This window comes from Morone saxatilis, unplaced genomic scaffold (assembly GCF_004916995.1).
Source record: "Morone saxatilis isolate NCDOM2014 unplaced genomic scaffold, NCSU_SB_2.0 Contig17, whole genome shotgun sequence".
NCBI classification, from domain to species: Eukaryota; Metazoa; Chordata; class Actinopteri; family Moronidae; genus Morone; species Morone saxatilis.
Window position 1 is genome coordinate 20019454 of NW_023339729.1, and position 12470 is coordinate 20031923.

A 12470-nucleotide genomic window follows, 5' to 3' on the forward strand; every position below is an offset into this window, starting at 1 on the left:
ATGCGAACAAAACGGGGGCCCTCTTGTAAAAACATTCAGTACTACTACAGAGTTAGTAGTGCTATCTATACATAGCAAACAACTACTTTATATGTAAAGATATAATGGAGGCATAGTGGCCTGAGCAGAGAATGAAGTCACACTCCCTCTGCCTGTGTTGCTATCCCAGCCTGTCTATGCTTTGTTTACAAAGCTGGTCTGGCTTTTCGTGCATGTTAGTGCATGTAAGTCCTTCTGTTTCCAACTGAGGAGAGTGACTAAAACTGATGTATTTGTCTTGTACGTCGGTGAATTGAGGATTTATTTTGACCAAAGCAGAGTTGGTGATTGTCAGCAATAGAAAGACTAACACAGACGTTTGGGTGAGTTTTATTTTGTTTCTGTTCACTTTGAATGAAGTTACGATGTTACAGTTCTACTGTATATAAAATGAAATATAGTTATCATTAAAACATTTTGTCCTAATCAAGATATTTTTATTTCAGCTTTTTGTCCAGCCTTGATATTTGGATGTTTTGGGGTAATTTCTGAGTATATTTAAACAACATATTTTGCAGCTTTTTGTGATCAGGTTGAGGAGACAAATTGGCATGAATAGCTGAGTCAACTCTTTCATTTATGACTCAGCACAGGAAGAGAGCTGTCATCCCTCTTATCCTGTTCTCCTTCAACCTTCCTCCCCCACTTATCTAAATCCAGACAGCTCTGTCTGAACTCCGCGCCAAACGGCTGAGGATACACCTGAAGAATAAGACGTGTGCTTGTGTGTTGCGGGAGTGAAGGGATGATCCCAGTTTCTGATGATAGAGCAGCTGATAGGCAGTATGGTGAGGGTTTGGCAGAGACAGAGAGGCAACCATCCACTTTGCAAAGGCAGAGGGCAAGAATTCAGACCTCTTGGAACACATTGTCAATTCATCTCTCTTCACTTCTGTATAAAGTGTGTTTTCATCACACTGTGTTCAGCCAGTGCTCTTAGAGATCAAACTGATAGAGCTGCAAATTTATGCCTAAAGCGGTTTTAGATTATAAACTGAAACAAAAAAGAGAGAAAAGACTGAGACAAACATAATAAAGGCATCCTTTAAAAAGAGTTTGTAAGTAACTAATAGCTTTATTAATGCTTAGTAAATTATTTAATAAGGCTTTATAGATCAGCTATCAACAAGAACAACATTTGGGTTGCCAGTTTGGGAAAAATGTCTTAGATTTTTGCAATAATACAGGACTAACTGTTTGTAATGTACTAATAAATGTTGAGGGTTTCTCATTTCTAAAAAGACACTAATTAAAGATGTTTGCAGCCATGTTGCTGAATTTCTAGTAGAAGTGAGAAAAACATGGTCTAACTTTTGTGTTTGAAAGAAAAAATAAAACAATCTCTCTCTCTTACAAATGAAAAGTTGAATTCATTCAGCAATGAAACGCACCCCTGCCAAATTTTTAAATTTAATTTTAATTTAAAACACGTTTAAACACATTTTGTGGCAACAGCCTTATTTGTTTTGGTCAGACAACCAGTAGCTTACGTGGCTAATGTTAGCAAACCTAAGATATAACTGACATTACTTAGTTATTTTGCTGACACTATGCAACTTCTGTAAGTGTTATATTGCTAAATTATGTTGAAGCATTTACCAATATCTCATAATTCTTACTTGTGGCCACAGCAATTGTTATCTCTGCTTTACAACAGAAGCATTTTGGCTGATGGCCTTCATTACAGAAACATTAAACATAAAAAACAATAACCAATCACATATACAATACAGTTAACATGGCAGAGGTGAATTCACACATATATTGTCTACATGGATAATGTGGCATTGAAAGAGTTTGGGGTTTTTATTAGTCTATTTAAAGTTTTGTTTGATGATTGTGATGAAGACCATAGGCAAAAACACATCAGATCTCACAATACAGTTGCTCTCAATTATTGGTGCTTGAGCAGAATTGGCAGATCTTGCACTTATTTAGAAGTTGACTGATGCTGCAACAGACAACTGATGCTAAAGGAAGGATTCCTGGCACACTTTCAATGCCTTTCAGCCTCCAAGCCAGCTATTTAGTACCAGGGAGGATGAGAAGTGGGGGAGGGTTGTATGGGGAATGAGTGCCAGCATGGCAACCTTAAAGATCAGTGGGAGGAAGAGGCAGACAAATACAGTAACAATGGAGGCTTGATGCTGGCGAGAGTCCAAACCACAAGTTTACTCAGGCAGGGAGATGGTTTTACACACACACTCACACACACACACTGAACCAGATTTATGGTAGGGTGTTACTTCAGGACCCACCAAGAAGTAGAACCACAATAGAGGTTTACACTGAGGAATCTTCTGCTGTCTCTTCACATGTCTGGGAATGCACGCTGATTATTTATACATAAAGTTCAATTGTACTCCGGTTCCAAATTGGTTGGGAGGGATGCCTGCTCTGTGACCACGTCTGTCACTACAACAAGCAAGTCCAGGAAATTAGCCTCTGTGAAAGGTTGGAGATACAGTGGAGGAATTTATGGAAGACAGAATGAGTCTGGCATTACTGGTCGCAAAAGAAAGAAAAAAAATTCCCTTCAGGATTTTAAGAATTGGAGCGCTACGGTTTGTCAAATTTTCTTTTACAGATCAAATCAAACCAGTATTTGTGATTTATAGCTTTAAAAATTGCATTGCGTCTTACGTTGTAGGTCTGATATCTTTAACAGAAATGAGCAACATAGCCCAGAATACCACAAAACAGGGGAAAGGGTAAAAACATGTCAATCATTTGGATTCCCTGCATAATAGTCCCTCTCTCTCCACCACCTGCCTTTTGGTCCCTGCAGACAAAGGGATGCCCTCTGTTTCCCCCTGAGCTCCCCTGAATGCCAATGAGGACGGAGGTCGCTCGAGGAGCACAGTGAGGTTTGAATCCCTTTTATCTGTCAGACAGGCAACAGTGTAGCATAACATCCACAGAGGACGCCATTCTTGCTCTCAACACCTGTCTATTGTTATCTTGTTTCTAACACTCACAGACAGACAGAGGCAGACAGAGTATGGTGGATAAAGAATGACGCAGTGTGTAAACAAAGCAGTCAGACCCAAGCACAGGCAGAGTAATGGACCTGAACATACTGTAAAGCCATTAAAGCGAGTACAGTATCCAGGGTCTTTTGTTTTGGTGACTGTCGTTATCATGCCGCCTGTGCACCTTTTGTGGCAGGCTTAATGGTGTGCAGATACCAAAATGGCAGAGTAGAGCATCAAAGAGACACTGAGCAGCAGGATTACCAACACCTGCCACCATGAATTTCAGTAGCGCCGTAACCACAGCATGTGATGCTGTTCTTCCTTAACCTCATATTTTCAAAAATAACCTATGAAACCAAGTCAAAGGCCAAAGAAAGAAACAGCTTTTACGAGAAATTGGAGCTGCTTGCTTGGAAAGACTGAAAGTAAATATTTTCTCTAGCAGCAAACAAAAATCTTTCAGCTGTCTTTAGGAAGTTCGCTATGAATCGGAATCATTCCTGAACCTGTATGACAACACTGATCGTAGTCACAGAAGTCGGTAAGTTATAATGTTGCATAATAATGCTGTAATCTGCTCATGAATCAGCCTATTGCTCACTTGCCTGATCTGGTTGGCATCTTTATAGCCTGCTACACCTGCAAATGTGAAGACAAGATGCACTTCTTCCACTTGTAAATCTATAAATGTACATTTATACAATTATTTAGGTCACGGTTTGTAGTTCAAAAAAGGACGTTTTTTAATGAAAGCTAAAAAAAACATTTGAGACAAGCGATAATTGTGTTTGTTTCTATCTGTAATCATTTCACGAGGTCACTGCGTCTATTTATCCATCCATCTCTCTACAGGATCTGCCTATCCTTTATTTCTGCTAAAACCCAGACACATGACGTTTGTTGATTTGAGAAAAGTGTTGCTACAACAAAAGTAGCTCAGCTTAGTTCTCTCCACTCACCATCGTCGCTGTCTGCCAAGATGGTGACCTTGGTGGTTGGGAAGTTGGCGCCCACTTGGCCGCCCATGGGCATGCTGAGGCTGACGTTGAAGCTCTCTTCCTCTTCATACAGGGAGTCATCAATGATGATGATGCGACAGAGTTTCTCTCGCTCATCCTTGTCAAAACGCAGCACACTGGTGTGGTCCTCAGGTCGGGTGATGTAATCAGAGTAGGACAGCACAGTGCTGGGTATGGTGCCAGTGGCCGTGGCTGAGGAATTATGGGAACAGAAAGAGGACAGGAGATTAAACTTTATCTCGAAACTTCAGTCATTCTTGGCAGGAACTTAGCAGCACGAGGTCAAGGGAAACATAACGCAACACATAGGAAAATGTTACCTTGATATAATAGATAAAAATAATAATAAAGGCAATGAAGTATCAACCATATCTGCTGCTATTGTACCAGGACTGTTCTGCAATACTTCTGTATACACTATACTTTTACACACATTTCTATTTCTCATAATATTCATATAATATAATATATTTATACATATATTATATGTTTATATATATAACTGTGAGACTTCTTCAATACTGTACATCATTACTGCATATACACCACATTTTGAAGTATATTCTATATATTTTTCTTTATACTGATATAATCAGTATCAGTATAAAGAAAAATGTATTTCCTTTACTTTCTTTCTTTCTTTCTTTCTTTCTTTCTTTCTTCCTTTTCTTGATTTTATTTTTTCTTTATATGACTATTGCTGTGCTGACCTTTCTCTTTTTGTCCAACTTATTTCATTGTTGACCCTGTGTTAACCTACATAATATCAAAACTGAACTGAACTGAAGAACAATGCACAACTGTTTCAGTATGCTACAATAAATAGACAGTAAACTGTTAAAAAATCTATGTATAAGAAGATTTACTATGTTAACTGCATCATATATAATGATACTTAATACGTTTGAAAGACAACAACTACAAACAGATTCATCTCACCTTGCTGAGTGTAACAAACAACCATGAGTTCCTGGCTGGCATCTCCTGAACGCTGTACTGGCACCAACAGCTCTCCGACATCCTCCTCAATCTTGAACTCTGCTTGAGGAATGAAGACGGTCGATTCTGTTTTGGAAAGAGAAACACAGATGATGAGCAATCATGTATAAGAAATGCTGTCATTCAATAAATCATCTATTTAAGTCTATGATTTAAAAATTATGTGCTCATGGTGTGAAGCTTTTTTTGAAGCTTTGTTCAAAAACCTTGAATTATTAAATTCCTACCATCTCCAGGATCCACAATCTCTACTGTTGCAGTGTCAGGAAACTCCAGCGCAGCCATGACTGGGTCTGACAGCTGTATCTCAAAGGTCTCCGAGGTCTCAAACTCTTGATCTGTGAAGATCTTCACCTTCCAGGTTGCTGTAGTCTGACCGGGGTTGAACTGGACCTGCTTCTGGGCTTTGCCACGGAAGTCTTTGTCCTTCTCAGCTGTTCCATCCTTGGTGGCAATACCTGAGAGAGAGGAATTTGAAAGGAGATTTAATGGCTGATTTAAGTGGATGTTTTGTAGTTCATGATTTACTGTAGATATGGTGATTGTATTCTGTCTGATGTCAAAACCCACACATATTTTTTTCCTCCACCGGTTCTTGGGTTTATATTTGGATACAACCTGCATCTAAAATGTTTTTATTTATTTATATGTCGCTGTAAAGTTATTCCTTTACTATCCTCTTGCATCTTCAAAGACAGAAGCGTACACAACAACATGTGTTGTTATAAATCTGTTGCATGCAAGTGTCTGACGCAGCCAAACAGAGCAGCATGTTGACATTTCCTTGTGACCTTTACTAGGAAAGGTCATATGTGCTCTCAATCAGACCTTTCAGACAAGAGAGGAAATGGAGCACCAGTCCAACAAGAACACAAAGGATTTGCACCTTTAGGGCCACAACACTGTTATTAATGCTGATTGTGATTTTAAGTTTTCTTCAGTTTAACTGGGGGTAATAAACCAAAGACATCTTGCAGCTTAACATACATCTGCATTAAATGAGAGAGTTACGCTGATGTTTTATAGCAGCGCTGGCCTTTGAAATGGTGCATAAATAACATAATCCAGTCTAAGGAAACAATAAAAGGGGCAATAATTCTTTGTTAAATTTTAAGTTTAATAAGGGCATGTTGTGTGGTGTCATCATCCTTCATATGAATTTATTGCTGACGGGAAATGCTACAGAAACTCTGATGATGACTCTAACAGAGAACAAAACTAAAAAATAAGAAGCAAAAAATGAACTGTGTCTTTTTTTGTCACAAACTCTGGTTAAAAATAATCCATAAATATAATAATTATATCTTGAGTATACAAATCTAGTTATTAGTCATTAAGTTATAGAACATTCATTCCAAAGTTCATGTATCATGACAAATGCTAAACAACACTTACTGACGAAGGAGGTTTCCCCCAGGTAGCCTCTTCGTTTCAGTGTCACCTCCAGGAATTTGGCATCCTCGTCCACTAAATAGTATTCCCTCTCCAGAGAGATCCATGCCCAGTTGAGCCGGAATGGCTGTGGCTTTAGTTTATTTCCACCTAAAACACAGAACAAAAGCTTATTGCACCAATTATTTGTTTGAAAGACCTCCTCCGCTGCACAGTACAACAAGGAAACAATCAATTTTGTTCATGTCAGAAGCCACTTAGGCATATAAACTGCAATCTGCTCTGGGCTCAAGGATAAAAGGAATCAAAGGGGCAGTTTAATTTTGGAAGGGAAACATGATAACTTAATACCAAGGCTTCCAAAAACCCCACTTCACTGGGCCTCAAGAAGAGTTGTTTCTTATTTCCTCTGATTCTCATCCTCCTCTACCTACAGTAATGCTCCATTGTACTTTCAACACTCAATAGAGCTTATACAAACATAGATATGCATGGTCTTATTATAAAAGAAGTCTGTGATAGTATTATTTCTTTAATGAGCTGGCCTCTTGTTAATCTTCCTCACCCCATCATGTCCACACTCTGTTTTCTCAAGGCAATGAGGCTTCTTTTTGCTCCATTAGTGACCTCAAAGAGTGACACTATACCCCTCTCTTAAACTAATATCACCTTATATTACCAAAGCCACTTGACAATGTCTGACAAACTCATGTTCACATATTCTGTACGTATCATCAGTCTTAAATCATTTAATTTGGGCCTTTGTGATCTTAATTTAGTACTTATTTATTATCTGTGAAAGAGGCAATGTTCATAAAACACACATCTGAACAAAACACTCTTAACCATCTTAAGCTCAGAGTCACCTGCCACTGATCCACAACTTTAGACCCAGTCCTGTCCTTAATCCACACTATCTCATGACTCATATAATCCCTCAAACTGTCAGATCGGTTTTGGTCAATGACTTGATACTGGCTGCCTCAGGGATATTCAAGATTATAGATTCTGCTACATAATCTGAATGTTTTTTTAACAACAGCGGCAAAAGGCCCTTATGTCTTATCCTTCACTGAGACGAGCCTGGTGACCTGTGACTTTTGATGTGAAATGGGTCAAGCTCAGTGGGTTCTTTGGATCGGGGAAGTTAGAGAAGGCTGTCTCACTTTAGTCTCGCACGGCTGGTCACACTGACAGCGGCCCTGTTGACCTAACACTACTAAAGACGCCCAGAGGAGTGGGGGGAACTTCATTGGGTCAGAAGAAACACTGAGCAGTTTGGAAGGACAGTAATCTATTTCTAATAACTAATCACATTTTATTATATTTGTCAAAGAAATTACAAAACACAAAGGTGAGCAGAACATCGTACCTGTCAAAGTAGCTTGAAAAAAAGTGCACAGAGAACAATGGCAAGGAGCCACTGTCTGTCCACACAATGAACCAGCATTGAGCTCAGTTTTGCATCAGCGGTAAAGAAAGAGGCTGCAGTCTTTATGCTGTGTGACTGGGGAGAATGAAAACACTGGGGGGTTGAGTGTGGGTATTCAGGATGGGAAGGGGGCCACTTCCTCAAACCCACATGTCGACACCGAAGCATAACCAGGCCGAGCCACAACAGGGGCAAACCACACTCAACGAGGCGCAGAAGCATGTTCAGATGGAACTGATAGCAACAAGTGGATTTTCTGGGACAATGACAATATTCCATCACACCTCTACTGGCATTAACTATCTTGAAAATGACAAGAGGAGGCACTAAACATGGAGGCCGGTCTTCCATTTATAAAAGACTACCTAACTTTTAGTTTTTTGCAGTACTATTCTATATGCCGTTGTCCACACACAGACTGACATGCTCCCGGCTAGTGAAGCCGACGCCTGATTAAAGGCTGACAACATGGAGCAGCAGAGCCCGGTGTGCACAGCTACCCTCGACCATGCTCAGGTTTCCAACAGTCATGGCTAAAAATACAGGAAACATGTATCATGTCTGTTTTTGCTCACCCCCAAATTCTTTAGGTGTTTATACAGTATATGTATTAAATGATACATTTAGAAAACATACTGTATGTTTGTTGTATTCTGAGCAGAAACAACTATACACACAGGTAAATGTAGCCTATATAAACTCCTGACTGATAAAATTTCTCTATATGGACTGCTTCACATGTCATGAATGGATAAAAAGAAAAACTCCTTGTTCAGACCTGATGTCTATCTTTGAAAGGATTCAATTATCAGATTGTTTCTGAGCTGGAGAAAGTGTGTCCTGGCAGCCGGCCCTATTTGGAGCTGATATACGGAGAAGCTTAGTCGACGGCTATCATCGTGGATTATCAAATGAACACGGCACAGACAAAAAGCTGCCTCTGTTTTGGCATCGAGCAATCAGTTGGCTTCAGGTTTCTGCATCACCACAAGGAGTAAGACAATGGAGGTTTTATATGAATGAGACAAGAAACACAGCAATTGCACTGGTATTTCATAGATTGTTAGACTACATTGCGCTAAATAACAGACTCCTATAGTGCACACACAAAGCAACGCATTTTAAGTGGTTCGAAATTATTACTGTATTTTAGTACTAGTATACCTAAATTTCAAACTATTTCAGAAATATTGTCACTAATATATGACTCAGATAGTTAACCTGACTTGTGGTGTGGTCAAAACAGAAAAACTGTTACTGCAATGACAGATGGGAAAAGGTGCTACCTGATATGTACATATGAACCGGAGGCACCCATGTAACATGACATATGTGAAATGATGTAATGGGATTGCACAAATGTATGTTTGTATCATATGACAAATTTTAACTGTTAAACTGTTTTTAAAACATTGCCTGACATTTATTTGAAATCAAATCCTAATTCACTCATGGTTCCTTGCTGTCATTAATGCATTTCTTTTTGTTTTAGAAAAAGGTTTTTAAAGGTCCAGTGTGTACCATTTAGGGGATATTGGTAGAAATTTAATATAATATTCAAAGGTATGTCTTCATTAGTGTATAAGCACCTGAAAAAAATACTCATTGTGTTTCTGTTAACTCAGAATAAGCTGTTTTTTTAACTTCAGATGTTTTATCTACGGGGTCCGCCATGTTTCTGCAGTAGCCCAGTAACAGACAAACCAAACACTGGCTGTAGATAGGGCCTTACATGTTTTTGTGCCCACCGTAGTTTCTCTGACACACTTGGAAGGCTGAGCTGTATTTAGATGGCTGCTATAAGTCGATAGTTTGCTCATCTTGTCATAGGGAAATAACCTTTAGCACTGAGGGGACCAGTGAAAAAGTTACATCTGCCATTTTCCTTGACCTGAGTACTCAGTGGGTTTATTACACTGTGGTCTGCTCAACAGGTGCTGTTTCTTTGCTGTACAAGCGGTACACAGGTGGTTACTTTGGTCCAGAATAACTACTGTCAGTGTTGACAAAATGTCACTTTTGTATGTTTCTTTTTCCTAGCCCTTCCTCATGAATTGCAAAGTATCTTATCCACTGTTGACATATCACATTGTAACATGAGGTCAGAAGGAGGAATAACAAGAAGAAGAGTTTTATAGCTGAGCTCAAGAGCATCAAAGCAAAGATTCCTCTCTGACTCTCTCTCTTTGTCTATCTCTCACTGTGTCCTGCAAAATTCTTCTTTCCCACCAGACTCCCAGATTATGTGGAGTGACAGCTGTACTCCGCAAACCTCCACCCCACTCCATGTTTCCCCTCCTCCCTGTGTCGGCTTTGTTCGCTGAGGGGATGGACAACTGAGAGGGACAGCAGGCCACAGTCTGGGTGGGCCAGATCTACCACCATGGCATGCCTCCCTGCCTGCCTCCACATTGTTCGCACCAGTGTACGAGAGAGGAATCTCTATTTTTCTGACTTCTATTGTACATGTTGTCAGACACTGATGCTGGAGCTGGCATGGGTCTCAGCAAATCCAGAAATGATCAAGATGCCAGACTTCCCAGACTAACACAGACAATGCGAGTGCTTTAGAGACAAAATGGTTTAACTTTGCTCAAAACAGAAATGACGACAAATTAACGAAAAAAAATTGCTTCAACCATATAAGTCAAAAATAGCTGCTCTGACATGATTAATGGTCTAATTTATTACAATGTTTATGACACACACACTATATTGGTCTGGCTATCAAATCCAATACATACAGTAGCTGCCTGGCTCAGCTCACATTTCCATTAGCTTTTCAAACTGACAGTCATCATAATTTCTGCTGGGAAAAAAAGTTTTATAGGTGGCACGTGTTTCTAAATGTGCCTGTTAGCAGCTATTTGATAAATTAGCTTCAGTGTGATTGATGCTAATCACTGACAAGGGCAGGCAATGAATATTAAAGAGGTATGATAATGTTTTCCTGTTTTAGGACCCGAGTGAGACCCGCTGGCTGCCTTCTTTTTAGTGCCGTGAGTCACATAGTAGCTTCAGTGGCACATGAAGGTATTAAGATGCAGTTTTTAACTAAAAATCAGTGTCAGAAAAATGCAAAGCTGTAAAACTGTGAAATATTTTAGGTACAGCATGGCAGAATGACTCAGCAAAAGAGTGCTCTTCATAAAATTTCACATATCCCATATCCTGCTTCAGCAAAACAACCTGAAAGCATACACAGGACTTTATAGCCTGAGATTTTCAGCGTCCTTTGACAGCACATTCCTTATCAGCTCATATTTACACAGCACTGCCGCCTGCACCATACATAGATGCGGTGGGATAGTGGGTCAGGCCGGAGATATCATTGGAGAGGAAGGTCAATATGAGGCTTTGACGTTCACCAGCATGATGCAAGGAAGAGCAACCTTCTAAGAATATCCTCATCAAGTGACAAGCATCACCATTATTGCCTTTCCTCATTAATCATCCCGTTGATATAAATACTGGGAAGGTTCCAGTCAGCTATGCTCGGTATTTAATTTCCACTGTTTTTTAAGTGTGGTCTATTAAATCATGGAGATAAATGTTGATGTAAACAGAAGAACTGTTTTTCTTCTTTATTTTGATACTTTAACATCTTAATATGTGTAGAAAGAGATTTTTCAAATAGTGAAAGCTATGGCTTCCTCTCTGCATTGCAAAGAATTCATGTTAGGAATGATGTATGTTTAAATGTATTAATAACTCTTATCATTCCTACCAGATAGCGGCAGCATGTGCTGTAAATCGACACATCACAGTGGCTAGATTGCTGTTTCAGTGCAGGACAGTGAAGTGATCTCAGCAGGATGTTGCAAATCATAATTTGACAGGGCCTGAGAGCCACATCCTCTTTGACCCTTGCTTGCAACACTTGGAAAGGCAACACTAATGGTTGCAACACTTTTAATCGAATAATATATCAAATGTTGTACAAGGGATATTTATTTATTGTCAGACCATAATGTGTCGAAAGATAAATAAACATGGAAGACATAAAGAGCAAGGATTTTCACAAACAGATGTCAAGTCATGTAGTTAGAGTTATGTAGAAACAAAACAGGACAAGCCTGTAGTTAGGAGATTGGTTTGAGCTAAACATTGACACACTAACATGCTCCTACTGACAATGCTAACATGCTGATGTTAGCTGGTATAATGGCCCATTTGCACTTAACACAAAGTACAGCTAATGCTGATGGTAATGTCTAGTCTTGTTAGTTGATTCATGTATTGAAAGTTAAATTATGGACCTGATGTAGGCACCATAAGGAAAGTTAAGATATGACCAAAGATATTACAATTTATCAGGGCTGAAAATAGATTGAAGTTCTTCCCGTTGCTGCTACACCAATCTCCATCGCTTCATATTTTTCTCCTCCCACCAAGCTTCATTCATGCACATGGATTAAATGTTTTAACACTTGTATTGTGTAGAAATAAATTAGAAACACTTGACATCATCTATAGCGGATGATTTATTTAAATGGAAAATTAAAAAAGAAATTTAACAAAATGTTTGAAATTTTGATAAAATTATTTATCATTTGTCCTTGTCGGTGCAAATGACTCCTGCATGGTTTGGTCTTTAAAAATCAAATTCACCCT

The 12470-nt window shown here is 39.2% G+C and overlaps 1 protein-coding gene across 1 annotated transcript in view; it reads right to left on the bottom strand.

Moving 5' to 3' along the window:
- frem3 (Fras1 related extracellular matrix 3) overlaps positions 1–12470 on the bottom strand; it is a 31360-nt gene that overhangs the window by 7932 nt on the left and 10958 nt on the right. The window contains exons 3-6 of the mRNA XM_035659639.1: positions 6428–6574; positions 5260–5490; positions 4973–5098; positions 3974–4225 (exon numbers count right to left, since the gene is read on the bottom strand). Coding sequence (XP_035515532.1) covers positions 3974–4225; positions 4973–5098; positions 5260–5490; positions 6428–6574 — 756 coding nt within the window. The remainder of the gene's footprint in view (positions 1–3973; positions 4226–4972; positions 5099–5259; positions 5491–6427; positions 6575–12470) is intronic.